At 42.4% G+C, this 20,390-nt stretch overlaps 1 protein-coding gene across 1 annotated transcript in view; it reads left to right on the forward strand.

Moving 5' to 3' along the window:
• Positions 1 to 20,390, forward strand: part of polr2a (RNA polymerase II subunit A) — an 87,311-nt gene that overhangs the window by 40,609 nt on the left and 26,312 nt on the right. The window contains exons 16-22 of the mRNA XM_084312994.1: positions 1,242 to 1,425; positions 3,312 to 3,483; positions 3,725 to 3,830; positions 7,814 to 8,019; positions 9,998 to 10,261; positions 10,381 to 10,588; positions 13,522 to 13,622. Of these exons, the coding sequence (XP_084169120.1) occupies positions 1,242 to 1,425; positions 3,312 to 3,483; positions 3,725 to 3,830; positions 7,814 to 8,019; positions 9,998 to 10,261; positions 10,381 to 10,588; positions 13,522 to 13,622 (1,241 nt within the window). The remainder of the gene's footprint in view (positions 1 to 1,241; positions 1,426 to 3,311; positions 3,484 to 3,724; positions 3,831 to 7,813; positions 8,020 to 9,997; positions 10,262 to 10,380; positions 10,589 to 13,521; positions 13,623 to 20,390) is intronic.

A 20,390-nucleotide genomic window follows, 5' to 3' on the forward strand; every position in this document is an offset into this window, starting at 1 on the left:
CTGTGCTCCTAAATTTCTTTGTGTGCTCCTAAATTTGTATTTAGATTTTATTTATTTTAATTTTATTTAGGAGCACATGTGCTCCTTGGGAAAAAGGTTAGCGTAGAGCCCTATATATGGAGACATTAACATTACGTTATCAAACATAGGACGAAGACTGGGAAAAAAAGTGTCGACAATGTTTTATCTTTTTTTTTGATCCACTTTTTCTCCCATTTTTCTATATTTTTCTCCCATCCCAATTTCGTATCATCCAATTCAACCCTCCCCTGTCACGAACACTGTTTCTTGCCTCCCACAAGCCGGCTGCAATGTGGACTAAGTCATACATAGCACAAGTCCCCTCCAGTACTTGAGGTAACAGCAGTCGCATCTTTTCACCTGCGCAGCTCGATCTCTCAGTGGCGAGGAGTAACGCGTGGGAGGCTCACGCTGCCCCCGACACTTCCTGATTCTACTGCACAGGCGCACCAACCGACCTGTAGGAGTCGCTGTCCACAACGCCCGATCCCCACCCATCAGTTTCCCACCCCCTAATACGGCCAATGTGTATTAGTATGAACGACCAGCTAAACTGAAAGCAATGTGGAGCGCTGGGCTCGAACAGGCAAGCCCAGCGTCTCCGTCATTCGTGGCGAGCGCCTTGCCCACTACGCCACGTAGCCGCCCAATGTTTTATAATCTTTATGTTAATTTTCATCATACAAATTCTGTGCCCCCGAAATACAAAAAAATGCCCCCGAAAATCAATTAAGGTGGGCAAAAAAAGCCCTGGAATTAATTTTCATCGTACAAATTCTGTGCCCCCGAAATACCAAAAAATGCACCAGAAAATCAATTAAGGGGGGCAAAAAAAGCCCTGGATTTTTATTTAATTTTTCTAACCCTGGCATGTCCTGTTATTTGTTCTTGTGGTTATGTAGTTTAGTAACTTGTAAATGTACTGTTGTCTGTTCTTGTGGTTATGTAGTTTAGTAACTTGTAAATGTACTGTTGTCTGTTCTTGTGGTTATGTAGTTTAGTAACTTGTACACTGTTGTCTGTTCTTGTGGTTATGAAGTCTGTGTACATTTGTAATTTGTCTGATCTGTTGACATCAACCTGCAATGGGGACGACAGACTGAAATGAGCCTCTGGCTATAATCTGGCATCAATATGTACTGTTCCATGTACCGGCCATTTCAACAAACACAGTTCATGACTCAATGTGTTTTTTTCCCCCCCTTCCCTCTCCGCACCAGGTTATATCCAGCGGCGTCTGATCAAGTCCATGGAGTCTGTGATGGTGAAGTACGATGCCACGGTGCGTAACTCCATCAACCAGGTGGTGCAGCTGCGCTACGGAGAGGACGGCCTGGCGGGAGAGGCTGTGGAGTTCCAGAACATGGCCACGCTCAAGCCCTCGCACAAGGCCTTCGAGAAGAAGTGAGGGAGAGGCCGATGCACACACGCGCACACACACAGGGTGGAGGGTGGTGGTGGTGAAATATCTTCAGGGTATCTGCTGGGTATTTAAAGAGTCTTCAAACGTATTACATTCATAAAAATGTAAAGGTATTAAATTAATACAAATGTAAAGGTATTTAAAGTCTTTAAAAGTATTAAACTCATGAAAGAAGGGTATTTTAAAAAGTATTGCATTTATAAAAAAAAAAGAAAGCTATTCAAAAGTCTTCAAGTATTAAAATCTTAAACATTTATGTTTTAAGTCTTCAAAAGTATTAAACTCATAAAAATGAAAAGGTATTAAAAAGTCTTCAAGTATTATATTCATAATTCTCAATTTAAGGCCTTAAAAGGTATAAAAAAAATCTTAAATATGACTTGCACCGGTAGTAAAAAAAAAAAAAAAATGCGGGGCAGCCTGGCTGTCGGGAGATTAAATAATATTAAATATATGAAATGTTTTGGTATTCAAGTCGGGGCTACCGGGAGCTTGTATGGAACGTGCAAGAATTTAAATTGGCGTGCGAGTGCAGCCGCAGTGTCGCTATGTGTTTTTTTTTTTTTTTTTTACGTAATTTTTTTGCTAGAATGGTTGTGACATTTTTATTCAATTGAGCTCTTAAGTGGTATTAAAAATGTCTTAAAAAGTCTTAAATGTAACTGGTTGAAACCTGCAGACACCCTGTAATGGTTAAAGTAGGGGTGGACGGTATGGTCTAAAATGTATATCACGGTATAATTTGAAGCATAGACGGTAACGGTATATATCACGGTATCATCGTTTTTGATAAAAAAAAATTTTATTTTATTTTATATTTTTTTTATTTTTTTTATAAAATATATATATTATATAATTAGACTTGTACTTGTATTATCTGCGAGACATTGCCACCACGCAACAAGCTCCACTGTCTGTGTGTACTCTAGTAGCCTCCAGCTACGGCCAGGATTCTCCGGAGCTGCACCTGGACCTATACTCGAGTAGCCTCGAGCAGAGCTACGGCCAGGATTCTCCGGCGCTGCACCTGGACCCTATTGGCATAACGTTGCTTAACTGTGCTCAGCAAGCCCTCAGCTCGAATACGCATCGAATCAGTGTTATAAGACATTGATATCTGTAGCTACTGCTAGCCGGATATATAACGTTAATACAACGCCTCAGTGAATTATTTAGTTCAATGGGACATTTCGTTTTGAACGGTGAACTAACTTGCGCTAACGTGAGCTAACAGGTAGCATACACGTCTCTAACCCTAACCCTCTACTAGACTTTGTGGAGCGTTTGTTGATGTCGGGAGCTATCGGTAGCTGGCCGACTAGATACCGTTCGGTTAGACAATGCCTCATCATGTATTAAACTAAAAGTGAATAGTTGACTGGGTCATTTTGTAACGGTAGCTAAGCTAACGTTAGCTCAGGGAGACGCCGCCGTCCTCCCACTAGACTACTAGACCCGTGTTTACATGCGTGCAGTAGGGGCTGGCACGCCCACTGCGCGAAGCCTCCTAAATAACTTTTTCCAGTTCGCACATATCTATTATCTATGACTAATTCTATCTATTTTTAGGGGCAAATGCGAGTGAAATAGTCGCGCTGTGGTTACATGACGTCATTGCTATTTTAGAGCTGCCCTACCGGTTACACGGTATAGTCAAAATCCATACCGTAGAGCAAATTCATACCGTTTATACCGTATACCGTTTATACCGTCCACCCCTAGGTTAAAGTAATGAATGGACAGTGAGGATTGATTTATCTGCCTGCCTCACTACTCTGCACTGCTGGTGACGCTCTTATCACAGCTCACAAGCTCCTGGGTCAGTGGCTTAACCTTATCCCCCCCCCCCCTTGTCTAATCCGTCCAGGTTTCGGTTCGACTGCACCAACGAGCGGGCGCTGCGGCGCACCCTGCAGGAGGATGTGGTGAAGGACGTGCTGACCAACGCTCACGTGCAGACCACCTTGGAGAGGGAGTTTGAGAAGATGAAGGAGGACAGGGAGATCCTCAGAGCCATCTTCCCCACCGGGGACAGCAAGGTGTGTGTCTGTCTTTCTGTCTCTTTCTCTCTCTCTCTCTGTCTCTGTCTCTTTCTCTCTCTGTCTCTTTATCAGTCTCTTTCTCTCTTTATCTGTCTTTCTGTCTCTTTATTTGTCTCTGTCTCTCTTACTCTGTCTCCCTCTCTGCCTTTCTCTCTGTCTCTCTCTCTCTCCAAAATGCATAAGCACCGGTGTGAGGCACTTAGTTAACACACGATGCAACCTCCCTCCTGCCCTGTAGGTGGTGCTGCCGTGCAATCTGGCCAGGATGATCTGGAACGCCCAGAAGATCTTCAGAATCAACATCCGTACTCCCACCGACCTCAACCCGCTGCGAGTGGTCGAGGGTACGTACAGCAAACCGTTCAGTCAACAGCTGTCATTACATCGGCCCCCTTATTACGCCCCCCCCCTCCGGACTAGCACTGAGCCCGAACATTCGGACCTTCGTTCGTTACGTTGGCATTCAAATCTTAATTAACAGGTTCGAACCTCCACTTTAAAATTTACGTTGACATTTTTTTTACATTTATTTTACACTGAAAATATATATCAGAAATCAGAATGTGATATATATCAGAATATCACAGTACTATGTTGTGTTTACAATAATTCGAAAGTCACGCGCGAACACAGACACAACAACACAGTCTAGTCGATGATGAGGAGGGGTCACCGTCATACATAATCAGGAAATGAATACCGGTAAATCATGCAAAAAGAAGTGTTGAGTGACTCACATTCACCCGTCTTATTTCATAATACAATATGTTTCCTAATGGACGTTTGGATTAAACCAAGTGTATGCAGTGATGCTGAAGTCTCCCAGCGGAACCCAAGTTACTTAACGTTACACAGGTATGTTATGCACGTTAATTAAGCTATGCAGAACACAGCCCTTTAGCTTGCTAACATTAAGATAGCATGAGCCGCCGGCCTACAAAGTTGTTGTTTCAACAAATGTATTCACAAAATGGATTACAATCCAAACGTTATTGAAGCCTCCCGTGACCAGTAAGTAGGTACTACTACACTTAATAACCTCAGCAATATGCATAAATGTGCGCTATGTGCCTAAAGTCGAGACTCGACAGTACTCAACCAGAAAAATGATTTAGGAGCAAATTTTTTGCATGATTAAAAACAATGGTTCGAACGTCCGTTCGAAAAACCCTGGCGAATGTTTGAATCCCAAAAACAGGCTTCGGGGACAGCTTTACTCCGGACTACCCCCTGGTCGAGACTCAGCAGAATGGTGGGCAGAGCCCTGAAAGCACATGTCGACATTCCTCCCTCGTCTCCATCGTGTCGTTCCTCGAGGTCTCATGTGGGACGAGACGAGGAGACGGGATTAGAGACCAGATGTCTGTGGCCTCTATAGCACCGCTTACCGCTATATAAAGCCTCCCAGGCCGTACGTGTCGGCTATATTAAGAGTAGAACGTAGGCTGCCTAAAGAGAGAGGAAGGAAGGAGGGAAGGATGAAAACACACCCGTGTGGACTTACAAAAGAAAAAGAAAAAAAATCACATGTACATATTCAAGACAAGCTCACACACAAAATCCAAAATCAACGACCGAAAAAAAAGAATAGGCTGAAGCACATGCTTATTTTTGCCTATCCTTTACAAATTCTTAAAAACTAAATATATTTTAATATAAGAAAGAAAAACGTATGAAAAATATGCTGCAAGATATAATTTTTTGAAAGAAAAAACATGTTTGATGTTTTACTCAAAACTGTACTCCAGAATTACACAGCCAGCCTTTCAAAATAGACTTGCATAGTTTGTGAGGCTGTTTGTAGAGCAAAATCTATACTTTATAGTATTGCTAGCTGTCCATTCTCATTGTCAATTGAGACTTAAAGAATTTTTTTTTTTCATCAATACGTTCTCATTTTATAGCCTCGTGAATATAAGCGTTATATGGGATTTGGGCTAGTATATTTCCTGGAAGGCGAGATACAGGGCGCTAAGCTAATAACATTAAATCGAACAGCGTTTCGGCACTACAGAAGCTAGAGCTAAAACGCAAAATGCATATTGTCGGTATTGATGGTCCACCATGAATGCATGAAAGGGGGGGGTGGGCGATGGACGTCGTTTCTGATTATTGATTACCACATTCGCTGATTGGGTGGATGGCTATCATAACAAGGCCTGATCAGCGTGTAATTTACGTGAAAAAGATCTTACCGTGGGCCGGTTGGATCCCCAAAAGGATTTCCCAGTTATCGATCACCATCTGGTAGATCGATATGTCCATTGGCTGATGATATATTCCTTTACTGCATAGTGAATTCGGTGTTGCAAAAGGTATTCCAAGCTACAGGCTACACATATAGGATCCAGCTAACTGGAAACTCCATTGAAAGTTAAAAAAAAAAAAAAAAAAAAAGTGCACCGTTCTGCCACAGGGCACACTGCATTATCGAGACAGCGCCCCCAAGAGGATCTGGCCGGTAATGCACTTTTCAGAATTCAAAGAGTAGGGTACTTCTGCAGTGCCGCTCGGTGACCTTGAGTAGGTTATTAAAATGGAATAAAAGCCAAAACAACCTTGCCAAGGACATGTCCGTGGATGGCCCTCTAGCGTTGGATTCGAAACACGGACATCTCCGTGGCTAGGCGCCAATGTGTTAAGGCTTTTTTTTTTGTCTCCCCTGAGAAGTACACAACTTCAACCGGTCACTAAGGCTATTCCATAATTTAACTCTCAAAAAATGTAAACGCATCTAGCTTTTACATTAGTTCTTACCTTTTTTTACATGTTTTAAGAATACACAACCCTCACGATGGCGTGGCCCCACATGTCCTACGTGCCGAGGCAGGCTGCTGCTCAGGGGGCCGAAGCGGCTGCGTTGAGACGGTCTTGGAAGGCATTGCACTCGGAATTTCAAACTTTTATTTCCACTCGTGAGACACTTGAGGTTACCCCGATTTACAACTACGACAAGCTTACAAAACAAAGACGGGGGTTTATCAGCAGTTCCATACAAAAAGATCCAGCTAAGACGGTTACAAGTTGACACACAGTGGTCTAGGGCTGACCTTCGAAGCTTTTTTTGGCAATCGAAGCTTCGGGGCCGAGCTTCGATTTTAATTCGAAGCTTTTATTATTTTTTATCTTATGTTGTGGGACTTGTATAGCACTTTGGTAAACTTTGTTGTTTTTAAATGTGCTCTATAAATAAAGTGGATTGGATTAATTAATTAAGTAGCTCCTTTCGTGACTGTGACGCAGCCAACAAGGTTTCACTCGGCTGCGCTGCCTGGGTGCAGTGGGGCTGCTCTCACAGCCAACGACATGACATTACATAATTATGTTGCAACCTTCGTCTATCAAGCAAACAATAATATTATATTTAATTTATAATTTATAATTATATCAGACAATGCACCTACAAAAGCAGATAATTACAATTACATTAGCCAACTTGGTAACACATTAGTCATAGCAGCATAGGCATAGCCTTATTAATGTTTTGTCTGGCGTCGCCGTTGTGATGCATTTTGGAGGCAACATTTTTTTACACTTCGATTTTTTTTTATGTTCGAAGCTCATGCCATCGAACGAAGCTTTGAAGTATTTAAGACAGCCCTACAGTGGTCAGAGATCATACTTGTAAATGCAGCAAGAGAAGGAAGAACCTTCAGCTTCAGAGTCAGCTGGAGGGCCTTTCAGGTGTTGGAAGCATCAAAGGGGGAAAAAAATTTTTTTTCTTAGTTCAGACCAACTGGAGAACCAACCAGTCATTTGAACGTGTAGAATAGGTTCCAAGATTCCATTCCAACAGTGTTGTGATGTAAGAGAATGATAGACCGTGTCCAGAGGTTTAAGAGTTAACATTTGATATGGTGGGAAACACACTTTTCTCACCGATGACTGTTTCCTCATCATCAGGTGTTTTGAGCACGAGGGAAGATGTCTGAAAAATGTGTACCGGTAAACCATAATTAACTCTGAATATAAAAAGATGAGAAAAATAAACGGTGTAAACAATATAATTAACTCTGAATATAAGAGATATGAGGAAAACTAAACTGTGTACACAATATAATTAACTCTGAATATAAGAGATATGAGGAAAACTAAATGGTGTAAACAATATAATTAACTGAATATGAAAAATAAACTGTGCTTAACAATATACCGTAATTAATAAACTTAAACTCTGAATATGAAAAATAAATGGTGTAAACAAAGGTGCAGATGAGGGGGCGCTGCAACTTTGCAATAAATGAATCCTCACAAATCTCTGAAACGTGCCAATTCCGATCAAATGGAGCCCGATTTTAATTCACGCATTTCCCCCCCTGCTCACCAGGTACCCAGGACCTCAGCACGAAGCTGGTGATCGTGAATGGCGAGGACCACCTGAGTAAACAGGCGCAGCAGAACGCCACCCTGCTCTTCAACATCCACCTGCGCTCCACCCTGTGCTCGCGGCGCATGACGGAGGAGTTCCGACTCTCCACCGAGGCTTTCGACTGGCTGCTGGGGGAGATCGAGACCAAGTTCAACCAGTCCATCGTGAGTTTTGGCCGTGCAGCGCTTTATTGTGGCAAAAAAGTACAAGTTAAAAAAAAAGGTATTCAATTCATAATTCTCAATTTAAGGTTTCATTTGCACAGGTTTTCTTTTGGGGGGGGGGGTTGCCCGGCTGTCAGGAGGGTCACAGAATGTTTCCTAATTATTCAGGGTATCTGCAGGGTATTAAATTCACAATTCTCCATTTAATTCCATAAAAAGTATTAAAATGTTTAATTTTTATTTATTTTTTGCAACGGTATTGCATTTTTTTGGGAGGGCAGCCCGGCTGTCGGTATATGAAATAATATTAAATATAAAATGTTTGCTAGTATGGTCGTGCAATTGGTATTACATTTTGCTCTAAGTATTAAAAGGTCTTACATTTTACTTGTCAAAACCTGCCCATACCCTGTGTAGCGACTATCCTGATGTCCTGTTAGACGCCCGGTTGGGTGCAGGGATTCCTCGTCTTTGACGCGCAATTAGAAAATACACAATGTCGAGTCTGTGTCACCTGCCGTTGGGTGATGTTCCCATTTAATTGAAGTATTTAGCATAATACATGTGATGAGCCAAACAATTATTTCTTCATAATGCTGTTAATAATACTTAAACCGAGCGAGGGTACGTGCGTGTGTTCATGCGGTAAAAACCGTGAGATCTCTCCGTCACCCATACCTAGATACCTTGATTGACATAGCCTACACCTGTGCCTTTATTCAAAACCTATGCGCTCCGTGCTGCCACCCAGTGCTCCGTGCTGCCACCCAGTGATGAACTTAACAAACTACAAACTAAGCACAAAAACCATCAAATAGCTCCTACACCCTGGTAGATTGTCATTGTTGGTATCCAAAATGTCGGAAGTGGGTGTGATGACGAAGGTGGAGAGAAAACATAAAATGTTGGAACATCTGACTTGAAAAAGTAAAGACTTATTAATCCCCTGTGGTTGATGCATACCTCTAGTCTAGCCCATCAGTGCTGTACAAACGAGACGAGACAAGTCTAGTTAAACCAGACCAGGATACATTCCGGTGCGAGACTCAACAATGGCGAGTCAGTCAGTTAGTAATCAACATTGCAAAAAAGAATGAGTTCACCTCACTTGACTTGACACTGGGTGCTGTAACCTCTGATACTATACATAACAAATAGGGAAACAAGTCCAGGCACGCACTCCAGGTTTTTCAAATTTATTGGCAGCCTGAAATCATGACGTTTCGGTGAATGCACCTTCTTCAGAAAATGGCTTGCATGAAGGGTAAGTGACCAAATGTATACAAATCAAACAGGAAGTGACAACACAATCAACAAGACATCTGCACAAAATACAACTTGCAAGCACAACCTCTTCAGAAGCATGAAAATCTGAAATATATATACAGAGTAGGACTACATCTGGAACTACTGAAATATAAACACTCATGACCCATAGTAGCAGTCTTTAAATTATAAATATAAAGAATGATAAATGAAAATAAAGATTATTAATAAATAATCAAATGAAACGGCTAAAAATATTTTCCTCATTGAGGCCTCTAGGCTCTAAACAATCCAGAAAGTGAATACGTTTAAGTTTTAAGTTATTTATATATTTTTTACCCAGGGACAGTGCACATTAATCAACATCTTCAGTTTCCACATCAATGTAAATGTGCCAGAATTAGCTAATGAGCTAGTTTTCATCTGTAGTCCCTGCTACCATGCATGTCTTTATGGTGTGGGAGGAAACCAGAGTACCTGGAGGAAACCCATGCGAACCCCTGCTGGGGTTCGAACCCAGGATCTTGCTGTGAGGCAGCAGTGCTAAAGGGAATATAAAAGCTTTCCCTTTGGAGCAAGAGCCGGTCTCTGTCGCCCCCTCTTGGCGGTCTCAAGACTTGCTCCTGGACCGTCTAATTAACCGGAGTCTCGCTCTCTCTCTTTTTTTTTTTTTTTTTTTTTTTTTTTTTTTTTTTTTCTTCTCTCTCTCCAGACCCACCCGGGCGAAATGGTGGGCGCCCTGGCCGCCCAGTCGCTGGGAGAGCCCGCCACCCAGATGACCCTGAATACCTTCCATTACGCCGGTGTGTCGGCCAAGAACGTCACGCTGGGTGTGCCCCGTCTCAAGGAGCTGATCAACATCTCCAAGAGGCCCAAGACCCCCTCGCTGACCGTGTTCCTGCTGGGCCAGGCGGCGCGCGACGCCGAGCGGGCGAAGGACATCCTCTGTCGCCTGGAGCACACCACCCTGCGCAAGGTGAGGCGGCGGCAGCGCTCGGTAGCTGGAATTCCAGAACTCCAAAGCTCTCAATGGACAGTAGCCATTATTACCTCATTATCTGAATACACTCTCTTCCCCCCCACCCTCCCCTTCAGGTGACGGCCAACACGGCCATCTACTACGACCCGAACCCCCAGAGCACCGTGGTGACGGAGGACCAGGAGTGGGTCAACGTGTATTACGAGATGCCCGACTTCGACGTGACGCGCATCTCTCCCTGGCTGCTGCGCATTGAGCTGGACCGCAAGCACATGACGGACCGCAAGCTGACCATGGAGCAGATCGCAGAGAAGATCAACGCAGGTTGGTGTCGTGCTTTTGGTTTTGTCTTTTCATTTATTTGATACCTGCCGTCTTCAGTCGCGGAGATTCTTAGTATGCGGTAAGGCTGTCCCCGAAGCCTGTTTTTGGGATTCGAACTTCGTCAGGGTTTTTCGAACGGACGTTCGAACCTTCGTTTTTAATTTTTTTTTTTATATATATATATATCCTCAAAATAAATCCTCAATTTGAATAAAGTGATAAATCTGATTAAATTAGTCTTTTATTTTTATTTTTATTAAACAACTTTCCAGAACCAGCCCAGGGAGAAGCCCCATCCCAACTAAATCAATTAAATCAACTTTCTTTAACACATTCCCTGCCACGCAATTTGAGCATCTTATACCACTCTCTGTCAGCACTGTAAGCCTATGGAGATGTTCACCTTCTTTGCAGGGCTATAACTTTTTAAATTGTATTGCTAAATTGACATTACTATGGCTCATTCAACATCGATTATCTATCGTTCAGGATGTAGGAACGTTTGACTTTTTCATTCATAGATTCATACGAAAATACCGTCTAGAATATAAATATGTTATCGTTTTCTGCAGTAATTCCTAGAACAAGAGATATAGGCATAAACGCATATATAGATTATCAAATGCCGTTTGTTGGCGATACACGCTATATTAAAACTGTTCAACTGTACATGATCCTAAACGTTATGACTGATCATGCGCTGATGAACGGGGGGGGGGGGGTCGTTTATAATTCCGTGATAGTCAGTAAATGCTTTATGTAGTATGGGTGATATATTGATCAGAGCAGTTTGCATGGATAATAATAAACAAACGCGCTGAAAATGACGTCAGCGTCCTCTTACCGTTTGACGATGAGACTGGAGGAAAAAGATCACACTTATTTGACGGCGATCTCCTAAATCCATTTCCGGTTTGTATAATCATAATAAACGGCCAAATCGTATCGATTATTGCGTTATGGCAGCGATCGCTACACACGGATGTGTGTATACAGTCCCGCAACAATATGCGAGTGCCGGACGCATTTCCCAGACGCACCGAGATCGACTTGTCCATTTCCGGTTTGGCAACTTGCCGATCATCCACCAGGCGGCAGTATTGAAGCGTTGCAGAGTTGTGCATGCTCCCACTGCATCAGACCAGGCTCCGTGAGGGAATTATGAATAACATGGCGAAAAAATTAAATATGATCTCAATAACGTCGTACACCGTGGATTGGCATGAACCTTTATTTACCCAGGCAAGCAAGTAAGAACAAATTCGGATTTTATTTATTGTCAAAAGTATGCATAATGTTGTGTTAATTCCACAACAAGAGATATGTAATGTTAATTACCTGAAATTATTACGTTTTTTGGGGGGGGGAACCCTGCCTATATTGATATCGGTTGATATCGGTATCGGAAATTAAGAGTTGGACAATATCGGTATCGGTAAAAAAGCCAATATCGAGCATCCCTAATAATAATAATTAAAGGTTTGAACGTTTGGGCTCAGCCCTAGTATGCGGTATGCATAGAGATTGTTTTATGTGGTTATGTCGAATGACTTCTTTAAAGATACATAGGCGAACCCAAAGCATGGTTGTCAGAAGAAAAGGTCTTTATTGCCAAGTGGTTTTCACATACAGGGAATTTTGATTTGGTCGTTTTCGGTGCGACATTAACGGACGGATAATAAAATAAAAAGTTGGAATTAAATGGAATATAAACTAGTTCAAGTTCAAGTTCAAGTTCTTTAATAGTTGTCATACAGAAGTACAGAATACTTTCATACAAAATGCTTCTTACTGTTACGCTCCAGAGACTGTGCTAGACAAGATAGTATCAAATAACATAATATAGCATGTAATTTAGAAGAAGAAAAATGAGGTCACAGTGTTCGGTATAGACATATGTACAATGTTCTGAGTTACCATATAATATACAATACTATGCAGTGTACTAATGTACAGTACTATCTAGTGCAAAGCAGAAATGGGATGAGGTACAATTTTAGGTACAATTTACAGTAAGGTGTACGAGTTGTAGTGCAATCCTTCATCAATAAATATAAAGTGTGGGGAGTGGGTGCTACAGTGTGTTTGTTTAAAGTGGGTGTGTGCTATAAAGTGTGTGGAGTGGGTGCTACAGTGTGTTTGTTTAAAGTGAGTGTGTGCGTGTGGATGTGTGTGCTATGTGCGTTTGGTGGTTGTTGTTGTGTAGTGTTCATTCATTGTTCGTTTAGCAGCCTGATGGCCTGGGGATAGAAGCTTCTTCTGAGTCTTTCTGTGCTCGCCTTGAGACTCCGGTATCGCTTGCCTGACCGCAGCAGTTCAAAGAGGCAGTTGTTCGGGTGACTGGAGTCTTTAATGATTCTCTTAGCCTTGCCCGTGCAACGCTTGTTGTAAATGTTCTGGAGGGTGGGGAGCCCCCCTCCAATTGTGCTAAACTAAATTACAATAGAAGCACAATAGAATAGAATTATGAAATAAAAATAGGCAGGCGGCGCTGTACAACTGTAAAATAAAAAGGTGGAATATAATACAATGGGATATAAACTAAATAAAAATAGAAGCACAATAGAATAGAATTATAAAATAGAAATAGGCCAGGGCTGTACAACTGTGCACGATGTGGTCAAGTATATACACTAATTGGAATAAAAATAACTACAGTGGGATGGAATATTTAGCAGGGCTGTGCAATTGGGTTTGGGTGTGCAAAGAGTATGAACAAGTATGATGAGGTTTTCTTTTCGTGAATATTATTGTAATGTGCTCATAATTTTATAGGAAATGACTCATTCAGCACAGGGGGGGGATGCATAAATAATGACTAATTTGAAGGGCCTGGTTAAAGAAGAGCGTGGCCGACTAGTCGACTAAGATGGCACATCTTATTATCCAATACCTCAACGTACTCCCCCCCCCCCCCCCCCCCCGACCTCTAGGGTTCGGAGACGACCTGAACTGCATCTTCAACGACGACAACGCGGAGAAGCTGGTCCTCCGCATCAGGATCATGAACAGCGACGAGAACAAGTTCCAGGAGGTGAGAGGCGACGGCCTGCTTTCAAGTTCGCTTTTATTTGTCACATATAGTACATGTACCATACATTACAGTGAAACGCTTGGTTCTGCATGAGCCCCCTGAGAATGTGCTCCATACAGTAAAAAAAAAAGTCCAAACACTATACAAAACACTATGCAATATACCAGTGGTTCCCAAAGTCGGGGTCGCGACCCAAAGGTGGGCCGTGAGCAGCCACGGGTGGGCCGCGAGATGATTTTATAAAAAAAAGAGACATTTTTTTTTTTTTTTTTTTTTTTGGCCACTGAACTTAGAAGCAGGCCAGTACAGTGTTTCTAGTTGTATTCTAAAATTCTATTCTATTGTATTCTAAAATGTGACTATATGGTTTTATATTAACTTAATAAATAAACAAAAACGAAAAATCTACTTATTTCAACGAACATTTCAAACTAAGGCCCCGTTTAGACGGAAACGCTAGCAGGTGAATCCGCAAAAATATTTTTTCGGATGTGCCTTTCGTTTATACGGAAACTGCGTTTTTACGGGGTGAAACCGCAAACAAGTGAGACTACCTTCCAGGGTGGAATTCATAGAAACGCAAAAGCTTTGCGCTCTCGTCTAAACTGTTAAAACGTATAAATCTGATAAAACGATGACGAAAGGTTTGTCACGGCTCTGGTCGCGCGTACTGCTTACGTCACAGGTAGCAGGTATGCGCCAGTAGCCGAGACGTAAACAAAGCAAGTATGTCTGACTTATATCAACGGAGATCACCTGAAGGCTACATTGGCAGTACTTTTAACCCTTTCACTGCCACACGACAGAAGGTTACCCCTTTACTATCACACAACCGGCTGTCGTGTGGCAGTGAAAGGGTTAAATACACAAGAATCTGCCCCGCGCGGCGTGAGTGGACCCACTGTCTGTGAGTGACTCTGCTTTGGTGCAATCACATTCCCCATCCACAGTCTGCGAATCAGAGGCAGAGTAGGGCGGGTCTTCACAGCACGTCATGTGACATATGCGCCAATCGTGTGACAGCGGGTCTCCGTCGTTACGGCGTCGTCTGCACGGAGAATTCCACTCCAAAACGCTCGTCTAAACGTAAAATTAAAAGTGAAACCGCAAGATGACTTTTGCGGTTTCTGTTCACAAAACGCTTGTCTAAACGGGGCCTAAATAACAGATTATGCACATAAAACGCTGAAAACAACCGAAGCAACAATAGTATTTGAATGAGGCTATTATTATTATCATTATTTTGCAACAAGTTAGCCCTCTCATAAATAGCACATATAAATGAATAACTAACTTGAACTAACTTACCGGTAATAGGATTGAAGTGATATTTGGCTTGGATTGTCGCCTGGAGAAAAAAAAAAAAAGCCTGCCGATGTGCATTGGGCCGCGGCTCTCTGCCGGCTTATTTTCTGGGTCCCGGCCTGAAAAGTTTGGGAACCCCTGCAATATACAACAGTACAAGTACAAAATGCAAATATCATGTATGGATGTAGTGCAAATCTTTCTATAATAAATAGATTAGGGCTGACCCCTATTAGTCCAATAGTCGACTAATCGATCGAAAGGAGCCGTAGTTGACTGCCAACCTCTTAGGCCCCGTTTAGACGAGCGTTTTGTGAACAGAAACCGCAAAAGTCATCTTGCGGTTTCACTTTTAATTTTACGTTTAGACAAGCGTTTTGGGATGGAATTCTGCGTGCAGACGACGCTGTAACGACTCGAGACGACGGAGCCCCACTGTCGCACGATTGGCGCATATGTCACATGACGTGCTGTGAAGACCCGCCCTACTCTGCCTCTGATTCGCAGACTGTGGATGGGGAATGTGATTGCACCAAAGCAGAGTCACTCACAGACAGTGGGTCCACTCACGCCGCGGGACAGATTCTTGTGTATTTAACCCTTTCACTGCCACACGACAGCCGGTTGTGTGATAGTAAAGGGTTAACCTTCTGTCGTGTGGCAGTGAAAGGGTTAAAAGTACTGCCAATGTAGCCTTCAGGTGATCTCCGTTGATATAAGTCAGACATACTTGCTTTGTTTACGTCTCGGCTACTGGCGCATACCTGCTACCTGTGACGTAAGCAGTACGCGCGACCAGAGCCGTGACAACCCTTTTGTCATCGTTTTATCAGATTTATACGTTTTAACAGTTTAGACGAGAGCGCAAAGCTTTTGCGTTTCTAGGAATTCCACCCTGGAAGGTAGTCTCACTTTTTTGCGGTTTCACCCCGTAAAAACGCTGTTTCCGTATAAACGAAAGGCACATCCGAAAAAATATTTTTGCGGATTCACCTGCTAGCGTTTCCGTCTAAACGGGGCCTTAGTCGAATGCTAAAAAATTATATATATATTTATTATTATTATTAGTGTGGGTGACCACCCACACTATTGTAGTCTATACTATTTATTATTTATTTATTCCCCCGATTTTTGCCCGCTAACTCCTCCCAGACAAACCCACGCGGAATTGTCTATTATTTGTCTAATTGTCTATTTTTTTTATTTAAATTTTTTAATTAAAAACGAAGGTTCAAACGTCCGTTCGAAAAACCCTGACGAACTCAAACATGTTCCGTTGTGATGTCACAGTATGATGTCATAATAGAACATTCTAGACCATTTGTGATGTCACAGTATGATGTCATAATAGAACATTCTAGAACATTTGTGATGTCACAGTATGATGTCATAATAGAACATTCTAGAACAGTGGTTCTCAAACTTGTTACACCAAGTACCACCTGAGAACGTAGCTGGCTCTCCAAGTACCACCATATGACCGACGTTAAAATACAGTCTATTCAGCTATGCACAGTTCACGCAGGAGGCAAATGTATTCCTAATACCATTATTTATTGTTAACTTTTGTCAGACACAGCCACAACGTACAAAGGGGTAGCACTAGAACTAGCAAACTCTTCCACACAACTCATACAATGCAAGGGGCATTGAGAACATAATAACTAACATTCTTTCTCACATAGCAAGTGAGAAAATTAAGAACTGTATTTCAGCAAATGTACTTAATTCTCTCTCTCTCTCTCTCTCTCTCTCTCTCTCTCTCTCTCTCTCTCTCTCTCTCTAAGCAAGCAATTGTCCTTCATTCTCTCTCTCACACTCTCACACACACACACAGCATGTTGTTGTCCATTGACAACTCACATAAGCAGGGCCGGACTGGGGAAATAATTCACGCTGGGAAATATAGTGTGAAATATAGCCCCAGTCAGGCCACTTTCTAAGTGGGGGTCCCCCACCAGGAATTATTTTGTTACAAAGACTTAATTTCCTGCATTCTGGTTCAGATTCAGATTTCTTTATTCACCATATTGTACAGGTACGAATGGAACGTGATTTGACATTTCAGTGCATGATTGATTTTTTCACAAATAGGAACATAATAATAATAATGATAAATAAATAAGTGCAAAACAGGACAGAACAGTGAGACAACAATAAGACAGTAAAGTGCAGTGGTAGGGGATATGGATACAGTGCAGCACATGGTGCAGACATTTTTGAAATTTTACCCTTTAAATTCCAGTGTTTGTGATGGGCATCACAAATTATTGTGGAAAAAAAAGAAAACGCATATTCAATACATTTTCGAATTGTAACCCTTTAAATGCCAGTTTGTGTGATAATTATTGGTAAAAAAAACACAGTAAAATATTTTCAATATATCAAATGCAAAGTAAATTGTTCTGGGGGGAATTATTACAGGCTAGGCATGTGTCAATGATTAGCAACAACACAGATTTAGATGGATTAAAAAAAAATTGTAATGTCAGATTTAACAACTCTTTTCAGAAAAGTGGGAGTATTTTTTATCTGACATTACAAAAAAATCTAAAAATAAAAATGGTTATGATCAGGGCTGAAGTTGAATAAAAGATGTATGACTGTTTAGACTGCATTACTCTCTGTCACTGATCTCCTGGTTGTTCCCCACTTAGGTTATCTAAGGGTGTTTTCACACCTGTAGTTCGTTTGCTTTGTTCCGATTCAGGGAGACACAGGGACTATAATGATACAATGTTGCACTTCTGTTGCACGTCTGTACTTCTGTATGACAACTATTAAAGAAACTTGAAACTTGTCCCTTAGGCTGGAGTTACACCTAGGGTGTTTTCGTTTCGTTTTTCAGATGAGTTTCGCTTTTCCAGGTGGCAACGTAGTGGCAGCAGAGTTAGACATTCGTTTTGCCTCCTGAGCACAGTGATGTAGTACAATGCCAAAGCAGTAGATGGCAGTAGGTGGCGAACATGAAGGCAATTTTCAACCAATCAGAACTTGAATGTGCCAATACACTTCCTGCAAAGAAAATGTCAACAAGCCGCCATCTTTAAATGCCTATGCAGCACTTATTTTTCAGCAAAGTGTAATAAAAGTGCAATAAACAAAACTGATACATTCACTGTGTTCTGCCTCTCATTTGTTGATGAAACAAAACTAACATCAACACAAGTGACCACCAAGAGCGGATAGTTTAGTCTCAAAAAAGATGTTGTTAGCTACATTGTTAGCTACATGCTAACGTGAATGGAATATGCCAGTATAACAGTATAGCATTGTGGCTAGCAGCTAACGCTAGCTCACGTTAACCAGCCAGCACCAAACTGATGATATCGGGAGCTATCAGTAGCTAGATAACATTAGAGACAACGCCTCGTGTATTAAACAAAAGTGAATAGATGACTGCCTGGGCCATTTTGTTTAATGCTTGTTAAGATTGAAAGAGGAGCTTGAGCTAACAGGGTCTGATAGCTAATGATAGCTCACGTTAGCCAGCTGCTCATGCAATCGTTAATGCTAGCAGAATGAATGGATGTAAACTTTATTTAACATATTGCATAATGGGTACAATACAATACGGCTCAATACAAACAATTGTTAAGGTAATGCAGACTGTTGTAGCTTGGACTGGGGTCCTTATAACAATAACTTGATAACACATGGTAGCTGCAGCTATTTGGGACAGCTCTGTTGTCACCGATGGCCTTAGTTCGTTTGTGTTCACACGGCTGTGTTAACAGCGGACCAAAACAAACGCACGCGCGAGCAAACTGTCACTCATTGGTCAGATTTTGGGGTGTGCACCCCCCCCCCCCCCCCTAACCCTGAATCTCCGTGTTACATTGAAATCGGGGAGGGGAGAGTGGGGGTAGCAAATTAATGAATGTGGATGAGAGCCGTGATGTAAGTGGTTGCAGATACGGCTGTGGGGGTGCTGGAGACATGATCGAATAGACTTGTATGCGCCTGAATCTCCTGAACATGGCGTGAGCCATTCCTAGTCGATCAGAACTAAATCGGCAGTGAAAAACCCTGTTTTTAAGCAGCTATTCCCCATGCACATGCGCAGATTGCCCACGGATTGTGACGCAACGCACACCCGCCCTGGACTGTTCCATCAGAGGGGGGAGCTTCGGTGGTCAGTGTCCTTTCAGCCGAACAGGATAATGAAACAATGATCCCACTAAATGACCAGACGCGTCTTATGGCGACATCTACAATTACCTCATTGAGTCTCCAGGTAGACTAATGTTTATATTTAAGTGCAGTGGTCTGTAGCCACTCACACTACCACCGAAGCTCCCCCCTCTGATGGAACAGTCCAGGGCGCGTGTGCGTTGTGTCACAATCTGTAGGCAATCTGCCCATCTGCATGGGGAATAGCTGCTTAAAAACGGGCTTTTTCGCTGCCGATTTAGTTCTGATCGATTAGGAATGGCTCGCGCCGTGTTCAGGAGATTCAGGCGCATACAAGTCTATTCGATCATGTCTCCAGCACCCCCACAGCCGTATCTGCAACCACGTACATCACGGCTCTCATCCACATTCATTCATTTGCTCCCCCCTGCTATCTCCTCCCCGATTTCAGAATCCCGGAAGTGTTGCGGTGGTCTATAGCGCGTTAACTTTACCGATCTAGCCTAAAGACTACAACCTGATCCCGCCCACAATTCAATGCGAAAGCGTCATCATGCAGCGCGTATACAGTACGGCAAGTGAGTTGTGTCGGTTTGTTAAGTCGATTGCATTCTCACAGCGTAAGAGTCGCGTCGGGTTCGGTTGGAAGTGCGCCGAGACCCTCTAGGTGGTCTCGGCCCGCTGGTTTTGTTCCGCAACAGAATGCGATTGCTGTGTTCACATATGAACCGAAATAGGGGGTAAACGCTCCAGGTTTCAGAACAACAGCTCCAAACGAGCTAGGTGTGAAAACGCCCTAACTATCGCGCCGCCGCAACTAGAAAAACTGGCCTGGCCTGCTTCTAAGTTCAGTGGCCTAACTGCACAAAAAATAAATAATAATAATAATTTAAAAAAAATTATTGTTTCAAGTACCACCAGCAGTACCACCAAGTACCATCAGTGGTACGCGTACCACAGTTTGAGAACCACTGTTCTAGAACATTTGTGTTCTATATATATTCAACAATTCAACAATTCTCTCAGGAGAAGAAGTTCTCATTGGAGATGGAGGGTTCCCCCTCTTGGGGGGGCCCTCCAAGAGAGGAGATGATGTTTGTATTGTGATTGTATGACAAGAGGAGCAGAGAAGAAGGAGACAGAGACGATAGAAATGTTTTTTGAAGATGAGAAGAAGAAGAAGAGGAGTGTAAACTTTCTCAAGTGTGGACGAAGCAAGAATTGTGGAGGGCAGTAATACGCCACGATGCGTCTACACTGCCGGAAATTCAAATAAGAAGAAGAAGAAGAAGATCTCATTGTGCATCTTGAAACCGTACTGAACAGTAC

This window comes from Notolepis coatsorum, assembly GCF_963971535.1.
Source record: "Notolepis coatsorum genome assembly, chromosome: 4".
Taxonomy (NCBI): Eukaryota; Metazoa; Chordata; class Actinopteri; order Aulopiformes; family Paralepididae; genus Notolepis; species Notolepis coatsorum.